Below are 13241 nucleotides of genomic sequence, written 5' to 3'. Positions count from 1 at the left end.
ACTAGGCAACAGCACAGAGTGATGTCCTGGAGCCTCTATCAACTGTGTGGTTTGGGAGGCAGAACTCACAGCATCTTTTCTCTTCTGCAGATAGAATATTATCTACCAAAAAGAACTAGAGATAAACTGCATGGCATTTAGCAAGGGCTTTAAAAGGGGTAAATGATATGCTTCTGTTACATGAAAAGTTGACTCATCATTGATGCTGGAAGAATGAGGTGTTCCCCATTCATGCTGATGATGCATGAGTGTGCTGCTAAAACAGAAGCTCAATTATATATGCAAGAGTGGTGGTGGGCAGGGGCGGGGGAAACAACCACATTTCACCATCAATAAAAAATAAAATGTTCAAAAGAATATGCTATTCCTTTAGACCTGGAAGGGCCAAAGATGAAGCCTAATCTCCTCATCTCACAGAGGAAGAATCCAAAGCCCCAAGAAATAAAGGAGCAGACCAAACAGACCTGGCCTGCCAGCCTTACAGATACTAACAGAGGGAGGATCAGCCCAAGAGAATACCGAGTTTCTTCATCTTTGTGGTAGGAGACATTCCTCCTCTATCAATAAGTGACTCATGGCTCCCTTTTAGGTCCACATGCTCTCTCAACAGTGTTCAGTGAGTTACATTCATTAGCTTGGCAACACTCAATACCATTTGTTTCATGGGCTCACACAACTTTCTTCAGCTATAAGAGGTTCTGACATTTATGGATTCCATATCCAAACCTGAAGCTGTCTTACAAAAGCTGCCTGCAATCTACCGGACAACTGGGGGCTTGTTGCGTTCCAGTTCTGAAGACTCGATTGTTTTGCACAGAAAATGGATGGGGGACAGGGCAAGCCCTTGTAACCGAACATAAACCATGTGACACGCCAACTTTTGTGCACTTTACTGTTTACTGAAGAACAGAAATAAATAAATTAAGAATAGAACACAGGAAGGAAAGCACTGTGCGTCTTCTCAGGGGATCACTCAGCAAAGACACATGCCTGAGATTTAAACAACTTTCTCGCAATGGAAAATCCTGAACAGGGTTACTAGGGTTCCAAATAAGAACTACAAAAATAACAAAACAAAAAACAGAGTACAACCTTGTGCCACTTGGGTCTTGGCCTCCAAGTTCTATTGAAGACAGCAAGAATATTTTTCAGTAAGAGAGAGTCGCAGACTTTATAATCTGAAAAGAATCTAACAGTTATACAATAACACCTGTCATCTCACAGGTGGAAGTAGTATGGTGGTAAACCACTTGCCCAAGAGCTTGTTTGTAATCAGTGGTGGCAGAGACAAAAGACCCCCCACTACCCGCTGTCACCTGGTCTGCAACTCACCTGTTTCAGAAACTAGCTACCGTGGTTGCAGACTTGCTTCTCCTTTTCAATCTGTTTAGGTTACAAAATACAATGTGCTCGAGTCCTGTCTCAGGAAGCTTGGACACTTCGCCCTCTTATAGGAATTACTTTAAATGTGAGTATAACCCTTTGTGGATATGACTTAATCTACATGCATCACTGAAATAATTTTTAAAACACCCCTACCACCCCACCCACCCCCCTAAACATCAGTTGAAAGAGAAAGTAGTGAAGCACTTCGGAAGTTAGTGGAGAAGCTGATATGCTAATAGTTCTAATAACACCAGCAATAATTAGAATTAACTTCATTCTTCACATCCCAACTGTATTTCTACGGCAACTCCTGTCACAAAGGGGCATGAAGAGTAGCACAGAGCGTACCTTAAATCTTTCAGAGTGAAAAAAACGGGAATCTGGTTTATTCAGGTCTGCTTATAACTGTATTTCTTTTTCTAGTTAAAGATCATGTTCCTGAGCCTAAGCAAAGAATGGAAAGGTAAAGCACTATTCTCTTATTCAAGTTCTTTCATTAAGTTGGGATCACCTCGCTTCGAAAGGTAGAAAGGTTTGCTCTTCAAACCTGCACAAATCTTGACCCTTCCTTGGGCTGTAACATGTGTAACTGGCTTGTACCACAGACGAAATTAAATGGCAACCCTGAGAAACACACACACAGGAGTACCTGTAATTGTGATATTATGCTAGAGTTTTGTGAAATGTTATCAACAGGAGAAACTGGGTAGAGGGGACTCAAGGTCTCTCTGTATTATTTCTCACAGCAGCATGTGAATCTATAAATATCTCAATGAAAGTTTCAGTAAAAAAAAAGTAAACCTTAAATCCCTGATTATGTAACTTACTCTCATATGTTTTGGGAAAAATTAGTGTGTGTGTGTGTGTGTGTGTGTGTGTGTGTGTGTACAGGGTGGAGGGAAGAAGAGAGGAAGGAAAATGATAAAATGAATAATGCAAATATTTATAACGAGTGATTCTGTATGAGAGCATACAGGTGTTCTCTGTACTCTTCCTGCAACTTTTCTGTAGGTTTAAAATTATTTTTAAGTAAAGTTAAATACACATATGCATTTACAATGGAGTGTAGGAATGTTTATCCTATGACACGCTCATCACACTCATCATTATTGTTTTAATCATTGCCGTTTGAGAGAAGTAGTGTCTCATTTGGATTTCCTTCATTTGGATTGGCACGTCTAAGTTATTTGTTAGTGTTCTATGACAGTGTAAATGTTTTTCTTACTGATATGTGATTTACCAATTCTATACCGAATATGTTAAACCTTCATCATTCTTGCTATAAATGTTTTAAATACAGCAATCTTGAAGTAATCTTGACTCCCTTGAGATAAAACTGAGTAATCCCACCCTGAGCTATGCGTATAAAAGGAAGTAGGATGAGACTTAGGTAGCCCCACTGCAGTTTTGTTGGCATTTTTAGTTGCAATTGAAGTGTCCTTTAAGTTTTATCACCTCAATATGCATCCAATGCAGATAATGTAATAATGTCACATATTTAGAAATGAAAATGCAAAGAGAAAAGGTTTTGCCCGTGCATTGCCACACACATTGAACAAAGTCTTTTTCTGTTTTGTCTAAAGTCTAAATAGTTTTTAGAAGCTTTTAATCATCCAATCAGAAAAGTAAACTCTGGAAGATACGGGCAGTTAAAAAAATGATCAGGTTTAAGGAGGCAGTTTTCAGTTTATTTTTAATATATAAACTGATTCTATTTCAAATCATTATTTCCAGAAATCAGAGTTATGTGTCCAGTTAGGCAGTAAAACTACAAGCTTCTAATATTTCCCATAAACCAAGACACAATAGCCTCATTCACCATTCACATTGGAAAAGCACAATGCCATGTAATTTATATAAGCCATAAATGGAACAGTAGCTTCATGCAGCTTGAGACCAATTAATGCAAGTCTTGTTAAACCTGCTAAATTTCTTAGGGTATGAAAAACATGTAGTAACTATAACTGCAAAATCTATTTGCACGTCTGTAATTTCAGGACTTGAGTGTGATTGTATATACTCCTTCCCTGTAAGTAGTAGGCAGAGAATATATTTGAATAGTTTAGTTTGTTACTTGAATCTATTAAAATTTAAAAGATAATATAGTTTAGTTCCTCATTTTAACTTTTTATCAAGAAGTCAGCAGAAATATTTACCTTGGAAAGGTTGGTGTTATTTCCATATATTCTAACATACTAATATCCAAAAAAAAAATTGGACCATCTTAAACCATTCCATATGAATTATAAACAGCAAAATGAAAAAAAAAGTTATTATCTGGCAAGAAATGTAACAACTTTCAGCCACAAAGCCCAATATAGAACTCAAATCAGGGTACTAAACTCTATACTTTATGTGATTATTCATGCCTTTACTCTATAATGACATCAAATTTTTAAATCATGTGCAGATTCAAAGGAATTAGATAACTTAATTTCACAATCAGGACATTTTTCCATTACCTGTGGATCATTTTCACATCTTTTTTTTTAAATTGCTATATTCATACTTTGTTTTTACCTGTAACATGCTTTTTTCCCTCCTAAGATCTACATTACCTGAAAAAACTGAAAGCATCCACCGTTAAAAATCCTACACTATTTTCAGGAAAAAATGAAGTTTAAAACAAACTCGCATTCATTAAAAATGTGTCCCCTTCATAGGAGAACTACTCTTATATGAGATGGTTGGCCGTGTTCTAAAGAAAAGTTATTTCAGGCTTTCCCTTGACGATTCCACTACATAAACTTCAAAACTCACAGGTGCGAAATTACTTCACATGCAATCTTAACAAAAATAAGTGGTTTTTTCTGAGTACACTGGTCACTAACAGGAACAGAGTTACAGAATACTAGGCATTACTCTTTTTCCTATTTTAAAAAATGTGTAGTAGGAGCTTGGGGAAGTAAAGGTGCAAAAAAGGGAAAGAAAGGGCCTGAGGAATGTATCTTTTTCCCAGGGAGTACCTGAAAGAGGAAATTTAGTTGGAAATAAATAAGGATCCAGTAGTTGGGGGAGGGAGGGTGACTATCAATTTCTAGAAACTCTTGTATATTAGTCAGTGGAAAGGAGAAAAATGTCTACCAGGATGTCTGCCCAAGATTAAATAAAACACCAGAGGTAAAATTACATATTACAAGAAAAAGGAACTTCTGAGTTGGCCACAAAAATAAGCTTGGCCCTTTTGAGAACCTTCCTTTTTTTTCCATTCTGGAAGGCCAGACAGCACTCTGTGGCCCCACTGCAGGGCTGCTCCAAGGCACCTCAGCAGTCGGATGGCAATTCCATGAAAGTAAACCTAGTACTAGGTTTCTCTAACCTTTCCTTTGCCTTATATCCTTCCCCCCACTTCTAATCCCATACAAGTCCTGCCACAGACCTCATCACATAAACGACATATTCCTTAGTTACTTTTTAATCTACAAAGTACAATAAAGAACCTTTTCTGCCCGCTTTAAAAAAAATCATTCTAATAACCCGAAGATGCAATTATAACTTCTACAGTCACGGGTGACAATGTGTAAAGTCAACAATGTCTCCGCATACCAGTACCTTCCAAGCCTCCAGGTGTTGATCCAGGAGAGCGCTTTCTTGGCTGGCCAAGGCCCCAGGATGGAGGAACCTGGCCTGTTACTCCTTGTTTAATTTGAATCGAAAACACGCTTTGCCCATTCTTGAAGCCCTGCCCTTTTTATTATGCTTTACACCGCCCAAATGTGAGGTTTACCTCCTCTCCCTGAAAAAAAAAAAAAAAAAGCAAGCCACACACAAATGTCACAGCTTCTTCTGGCAATACCAGCTCATTCCTCAGTGCCTGGGGGCAAACTGAAGACAAACCGGTTTATTTTGTCAATACAGTCCAAGTTCTTACAAAATCATTTGGTTGAAGGGGCTGGGGGGGAGGGGTGATACAGGTAAAGGTGTGATGGAATTCTGAGCTGAAAGGTGAGACTTACATGTTGGCATTACTGCGCTGAGGTCCCCAAGTGCCGAACCGTCATCCTCCCCAGTCTTTCCCAGGCTCTGCTGCTCCCAGTTCCCCAAAGGAGACCCCTGGCGCCCGGGCGGAGCGCTGCGGTCCGACCCTCCGTCACGCTCTTTCCGGCGAGTTCATCGGGGCTCCCAGCGGCCGCAGGTCGCCCGCGCAAAGGGCTGCGCGAGGTGGAAGGTCGCGCTGCGAAGTTCAAGTGCGGGTCGCGGCTGCCTGGGGGAGGGCGGGGCGGCAGGTTCGTTCTTAAGTGAAGTTGGAGGAAGTTAGAGCAAGAAGCTGGAGGCAGCTGGGGCTGTGAGCTCTGAGCGGGCGGAGGTGGGCGGGTGGGTGGAGGAGCCTGACTCCGCAAGTCCTCGCCCCCGCCGGCCTGGGGCGGCACGTGTTCACTGGTTGAGGCTCTGATCCCCCCCCCTTCCCCCGCGGGCTCACTCTGCCCCGGGGGCCGCCCGCGCTTCCAGCCCGCGCTTCTAGCGCCGAGGCTTGGCCCGCAGTGGGGGTTCAGGTGCGTCTGCCCCGGCGGAGGAGCTCGGCGTCTGGCCGGGCCCCTGCGGCCCTGGGGCGGCCCGGGATCGGCGCTCAGCGGCGGGGGCGTCCCGCAGGCACAGCTGCCCCACCCAAGATCGCCAGAAAGCCAGAAGTCTGCCTCCAAAGCGGGAGAGGCGCTCCCCGAACTGGCAGAGAGGAGGGCGTTGAGAGGGCGGAGTGGGGGTGGGAGAGTGGCTCCGGGCCAGGCTCAGCGCCCAGTGGCGGGACGGCACCGCGCGGACCCTTGTCACTCGAGAGCCGGCAGCTCCGAATCCTAGAGACCCTTCCAGCCAGCACTGAGAAGCTGGGCGTACGGGCGACGTGGTGGACATCTCCTCCCTGCCCGGTGGGATTCCGTGCTCCCAGCCCACCGGAGTCTACGCGCGGGACCCCTGTGCCAAGTTCCAGGCTATTTTTACTTTTCTGTCCCTTTTCTCCACCCCCCCTTTTCTGTTTCTGCCTTTCCCCCCCTTTTTTTTTCATCTCTCTCTCTCTCTCTCTCTCTCTCTCTCTCTCTCTCTCTCTCCCACTCCCATAATCGGCGTGGGGAGTCCCATCTGTCTTCAGAAGACACTCGGCCACCCTATACCATCACCACATGTCTTGGTCTCTTGAGCGCTAGAGGGGATGGCGGGAATAGGGAATAGGGGGGTTGAGTGCCCCAACCGGCACCTCTCCAACCGGGGCGAAGAGCCGCTTTAAGAGGTAGCCGAGCAGGAAGCAGTTTCAGTATACCTATGCCCACCACAGAAATAGACCCACTGATTTGTTGACGCCTATATATAGTTTCACAAGTAGCGGTTCATACTCTTGGACTAGAATTTTGTCTTCTGTTTAAACGCATCTAGATAACTCCAGGAGTGGTAACACTTTAAACCTTTCCTTTGCCCTCAATCTGAATTATTCAAATCCTTTATAGAAAGAACTGGGGGGCGGGGGGACTGTAGTGGTGAATAGGTCAGTTTCTGTGATGTGGAAACAGCCTCAAGGGTCTGAGAGTGGGAAAGCCAGACTTGGCAGGACTAGGGAGGAACTGCCCCACCACAGTTTGGCCTGGGACCCTACAGCCAGAACACTGTCTGCTGGTTCACTGGGATAAGGCTAGTTAAGTCATACTTCCTTTTAAAATCTGCACTTAAAAAAAAAAAGAAGGGATATTAACAAGGGGATGGGAAGATGTTCACATAACATTTTATTCAGTACAATCACTTTGCAAATGCAAATCTAGTTACTCATTGGGGAAAGTCCACTGCCCGAACACCCTGGCTCCTAACTTGAATGTAGCTGCTTGGCTAAGGAATCTGGACACACCTCCCTGAAGATGAGAAGAGAGTAAAAGGATTCACACTTGGAAAGGAGTTTCCTTACCCTTGTGTACTGCCAGAGTCAGTCCCTGAAATGCTAGAGCTCTAACTTTGAATGCCAGAACTGTGTATATATTCAGAGCCAGAGTGGCCCAGCTGGAACTGTGAGTGTGCACACGTGCATACACACATACGCACAGGCCACCCACAAAAGTGCCAACAAACTATATCACATTGATAGGCTAGCAGCAGAGAACTGTCCAGGCGGAACAAAAGAGGCAGGGCAGGCCTTGAGCACAGATGGCTACCGGAGAAAGGAAGCTGGAACACTGCCACCAAATCCAGAGGCTTGAAAATCCAGGGTGTGTTCTTCTTGTGACTTTTGTCAGTATTTATTTTGATGAATAAACAGTATGATTAATAGAGACAGGGATTTGTAGCACTTCAGGGAAACTGAAGTTTCTCTCCAGCTCTCTCACATTACAGCTAAGAAAATGAGACTCAGAGCTGTGAGGTCTGCACAAGCTACCTGCAAACTTGCAATTCAAACCAGTCCCTGTTATACCAGATTGTGTCGAGGAAATCTAAGTTCCACTCATGCAAAAATATTTTTTATTTCACAGTTCTTAGGGCCAGGACCCTGGGCATGGCCTCGTGCAGTGTCTCTCCCAAGACTGTAAAGAAGGCAGGTGTTGGCTAGTGCTGTGCTCTTCTCTGAAAGCTTGACTGGGGAGTCATCAGCTTCTGAGGTCGTATGGATAGGTGTTCCACTCCGAGAATTTTAAACTTAGAAGACACCAGGAAACAGAAGGACAAGCAAAGACACATCAATACTGAGTTATGCCGTGCTCTTGAAAGAAACAGAACGAACAGGATGTGTATACAAGTATGTAGAGAGAAAGCTTTAAGGAATCAGCTTGCGGGATTGTGGAGGTGCAAGTCCAAAATCTGCAGAGTGGGCCAGCAGGCTGGAGACTCAGGTCCAAGTCCAAAGGCAGCCTGCTGGCAGAATTCCTTCTGGCTTGAAGGAAGTCAGCCTTTGTTCTATTAAGGCCTTCGATTTATTGAATGAGGATCAGCCACATAATGGAAAGCGATTTGCCTCATTCAAAGTCCACCAATTTCAATGTCAACCTCAGTCAGAAACGTTTTCATGGAGATATCCAGAATAATATTTGACCACATATGTGGACACTGGCCCAGCCAAGTGGACACATAAAAGTAGCCACCGCTATAATAAAAAAAATGTACCTCAATCTTGATGATAAGAGTCTTATACTCACCTATACTGTTAGAAGTATGGTAAATGCTGATAAATTCATGTACTGACATATCTGTACAGTTCCATGAATCACAGCTAAAATATTATAAGGAGTCATTGCTGTCATTGCTCAGTACTTTAGTAAAATCTAAGTATTTTGATACTTTTGTCTTCAAACTAAGGATTTGCCCTTTCTTTTTCGAAAGAGTATTTTAGGGATACGAAGTGCGTAGAGAACACTTTATGGTCCTTTAATGCAACACCCTGGGTTCATAATTTGTTCCTCTGACTAAGCAGCACTCTGAACTCTGGCATTTTACTGTGTAAACTGTGCAATCTGATTTGTAATAATGCTTATAAAGTTCATTTTGTGGGGCCATCGGGCAGATTCAGTGAGTCCGTGATAGAGAGCACCCAGCATGTGTCCCGGAATTTGGTGACATTGGTCGCCTCTGCCGGCCCCATATATCATCCTAAAACTGAAAGTGCCGGGGCCACATTCCTCTGCATACAGGAATCTTCTCACAACATTCCAGACAAAACGAATATTGAACATCATCTGTTTGAATCCTTAACATTGATGAACACTCAATTATGAGAAACTTCCTCTTTCTGTTGATTGAATCAGAAATTCGTGCCATCAACTTCCATTCAGAACAAGGACATTCTATCTTCCACAAAAAGCCTTTCAGATGTCTGAGGACAGCTATCATCTCTCTTCCCAGCCTTTCTTTATTCAGTTTCCACAGCCCTAGCTATATTAACTATTCAGTGCCTGGCTTCTCCCCACACATGTGACTCGCCCTTTGCTATCAACACATGAGTAATTATCCTCCCTCTTGACAATACACTCCAAGTGGATTCCACACCTCTCCCCTGATGACAGTGGGATCCTTCCCTTTCCCAAACTGGAAATCACTCTTGTGTAAATAAAAGTTAGTACTGACCTTTGGAGTAGCCACATAAAAAATCTGTGGTAGAAATAACAGTAGCTTTTGTTGTATTGATCTACTATGTGCCAAGGAGTATATAAATTTTATTCTGTAATCAAGTTGTTCAAGATGTATAGCTTAATTTGTAAATAATTTAACCCAATTTCTGTTTCAGCCTCTCATTATGCCTTATTCAAGTCAGATCTTTACCTCTCACCAGGTCTGTTGCTTTCTTCAGCAAGGGATAGAAGAAGTGTGGTCCTTGACCCCAATGTGTCAGCAGCTATCAAGCTGTGGTCCACATAGGGGTGGTCAGTCTTGCTGTAAGTCCCCTCCAGGTTAATGGCTCTGTCTGGACTTCCAGATAGGCCATTATGGTCCATCAGCCTAGTCCCAAGCAGCCTTTCTCTCTCTGGGGCCTTGACTCCTTTCCAGGTTTCTATCTGAGAGGCAGGGTGCAGGGAACCGCTCAGCTCTTCCTCTCAACACGCCCCACCCCTCCATCCCTTCTCCTTCCCTTCTGTCTTCAGGAAGGAGCTGTAGCTTCTCTTTCTCTGCTGTGTTTCAACATTTTATCTGTACCCCAAGCACTCTCAATTATTTTAGTGCTAAAGTTATGAAAAACAAATTCAGACATCCTGAAGCCCTTTGGTTTTTCCTCTCCCCCCTCATTTCCAGAAGCTATATAGGAAGAAAAAGGCAAAACTAAATAGAAAAAAAAAAGTTAATCTCCTAAAACCATCATGCCTCCACAATTGCTGTTTTGTTTTTTTTACGATTGATTGTTATTCCCATTTAAAGATAGGACACTGAAGTTCAAAATGATTAAGCAGTTTACCCAAAGTCAAGCGATGATCAAGAGGAAGTTAAGTTCACCCAAAGGTCTGATGACTTCTATTACTGCGCTTTTCCCGAAGGTGTTCTCCTCAGTATTGGCCCTAAGACTTTTCACGCGAGCAGTCACCAACTCAGAAAGCCGATCTTGCCCCTCCTGAACCCATGGTCAGGAAGCCCAGTACATTTTATTCTGTTGCACTCAATCCACTGTATCAGTTTATAGAAATCAAGTTGAAATTTGATACCTTCATTACTCTTGTTGACAATCTTTTCCAAATGTTTGCCACATACAAATTTAATAATTTTGTTTTCTATGTTTAAAATACATATGTGATAATATATTGACCCAAGCAAAGCCCTGTGGAAATCCACGTGGGGCCTGCTTCCTGGCGATGCTGATCTGCTGATAATTGACATTGGAAGGCACACATTTTGAACCAGGCATTAGTCTACGTTGCCTTTCACCTGGTACACTTTCCCCAGCTGGACACCTCTAATTATCACGGAAGAGTAAATATATCAGGAAATTCATGTAGTTTTTATATTCTCCTGATCTACTGACCTAGACGTCCTAGCTATCAATCCCGAGCACAAATGTGAGGATATGACTTGTCCTTGATGAGCTGTTGCTTTAGTAACATCTCATTCTTTTCAGGTGCTCAAAAGCCATCTTTTGTATAATCTATCCCTGACAATATCTAGCAGAAACATCAAGGTCACTAGATTCTGCTTCCCACAAATCCTTTCCTATGAGGAAATCAGAACAAATTATGTGATGTTTTAAAGCTGACATGACAAACATTGTCAGTCTGATTCTCATACTTTGGTGATAAATATGTTATAAATGTCATATATTGAAAGCTCTTCAATTTTCCATGGATAATAAAAGTATTAATATCGACAACTGCTACCATTTTCAGTGCTTTCTATGTGTATAAAACTTTATTAAGACAGTTATATGTAGTATATCTATTAATTTTCATACCAACTCTACAGATAGAGACTTGGACTTTTTTTTTTGATTACAACATCTACATTCTTGACCATCTAATGCAGGTCCAGCTATACTTGCCTGGAATATTTACATAAAGTTTCCAGCATACATTCTGGTCAGAAGAAATACAAGGAAAAAAATCATAGATGTAGGAAATACTGGCATACAGGTTTTTCTTATTATATATATACATATATATGTATATACACATATATTTCTTATTATATATATACACATATATATGTATATGTGTGTGTGTATATATATATGTATATATATATATACACACACACACACATATGTTTCTTTTGGAAACCTCACAGTTTCAAAAACTGGAAAACATTCCTGAATTATATAAGAAAATCAAATATAGAAAGAAATTCAATAATATGAGCTACATTAATATACGTTATTACTTTCCTTATCCATTCATTAATTTAATAAAACTATTGATCTATGACTTTATTATAGATATTTTTCTTTTTTAAGTATGTTTTATTGATTATGCTATTATAGTGGTCTCATTTTTCCCCTTTATTCCCCTCCAACCTGCACCCCCACCCTCCAGCATTCCCCCCACCTTAGTTCATGTCCATGGGTCATACATACAAGTTCTTTGGCTTCTACATTTCTTATACTATTCTTGACCTCTCCCTGTCTATTTTGTGCCTACCAATTATACTTCTTATTCTTGTACCTTTTCACCCATTCTCCCTCCATGTGATAACCCTTCATGTGATTTCCATTTCTCTGATTCTGATCCTGTTCTACTTGTTTGCTTAGTTTGTTTTGGGTTTTTTTTTAGGTTCAGTTGTTGATAGTTGTGACTTTGTTGTCATTTTACTGTTCATAGTTTTGATCATCTTCTTTTTCTTACATAAGTCCCTTTAACATTTTATATAATAAGGGCTCAGTTATGGTGAGCTCCTCTAAATTTACCTTACCTGAGAAGCACTTTGTCTGCCCTTCCATTCTAAATGAGAATTTTGCTAGATAGAGTAATCTTGGATGTAGGTCCTTGCCTTTTGTGACTTTAAATACTTCTTTCCAGCCCCTTCTTTCCTGTAAGGTCTCTTTTGAAAAATCAGCTGATAGTTTTATGGCCACTCCTTTGTAGGTAACTGTCTCCCTTTCTCTAGTTGCTTTTAAGATTCTCTCCTTATCTTTAATCTTGGGTAATGTAATTGTGATGTAATCTTGGGTAATGTAATTGTAATTGTAATGTAATTGTGCCTTGGTGTCTTCCTCCTTGGGTCCAACTTCTTTGGGACTCTCTGAGCTTCTTGGACTTGCATGTCTACTTCCTTCGCCAGATTGGGGAAGTTTTCCTTCATTAGTTGTTCAGATAACTTTTCAACTTCTTGCTGAAACTTTTTTCCTTCTGGCATACCTCTGATTCAGATGTTGGAATGTTTAAAACTATCCCAGAGTTTTCTAATCTTCTCCTCATTTTTTTTGAATTCTTATTTCTTCATTCTGTTTCAGTAGAATGTTTATTTCTTTTTTCGTTCCAAATTGTTGATTTTAGTCCTGATTTCCTTCCCTTCACTGTTGATTCCCTGTGTGTTTTTCTTTATTTCACTTCACATGGCCTTCACTTTTTCCTCTATTTTGTGACTGTAGTCAACCATTTCCGTGAGCATCCTGATCACCAGTGTTTTAAACTCTGCATCTGGGTTGGCTGTTTCTTCATCACTTAGTTTTGTTTTTGGAGTTTTGATATGTACTTTCATTTGGGCCACATTTCTTTGTCTTATCTCACCTGTTACATTATAAGAGCCTGAGCCTTAAGTATTTACCAGGATGGGGCTACCTACAATACTGGGTTGTGGGGGCAGAGTCAGAGAGGGACCAATGAGCTTATTGAACTCTATCCTGGCTTTTAGTCACTCCCCTCTGCTATCTACAAGCAAATTGGTGCCTTCTGGTGCTGATTCCCAGGCTGGTGGGCTTGTGTACATTCTAGGACCCTGTGGATATCTCCAGTGAACTCTCCTGTGAACCTGGGAGT

General features: G+C 41.7%; 1 protein-coding gene across 1 annotated transcript in view; it reads right to left on the bottom strand.

Moving 5' to 3' along the window:
- The window catches only part of ADGRG6 (adhesion G protein-coupled receptor G6), a 130138-nt gene extending 124486 nt beyond the window's left edge, over positions 1-5652 (bottom strand). Inside the window, exon 1 of the mRNA XM_037144953.2 lies at positions 5343-5652. Within this exon, the coding sequence (XP_037000848.2) occupies positions 5343-5344 (2 nt within the window). The 5' untranslated portion in view covers positions 5345-5652. The remainder of the gene's footprint in view (positions 1-5342) is intronic.
- Between the last annotated feature and the right edge of the window lie 7589 nt (positions 5653-13241).

The sequence above is a fragment of the Artibeus jamaicensis genome, unplaced genomic scaffold (assembly GCF_021234435.1).
Source record: "Artibeus jamaicensis isolate MK-2021 breed Jamaican fruit bat unplaced genomic scaffold, CSHL_Jam_final contig_3176, whole genome shotgun sequence".
In the NCBI taxonomy this organism is placed as follows: domain Eukaryota; kingdom Metazoa; phylum Chordata; class Mammalia; order Chiroptera; family Phyllostomidae; genus Artibeus; species Artibeus jamaicensis.
This window is presented reverse-complemented; position numbering and strand designations above follow the sequence as displayed.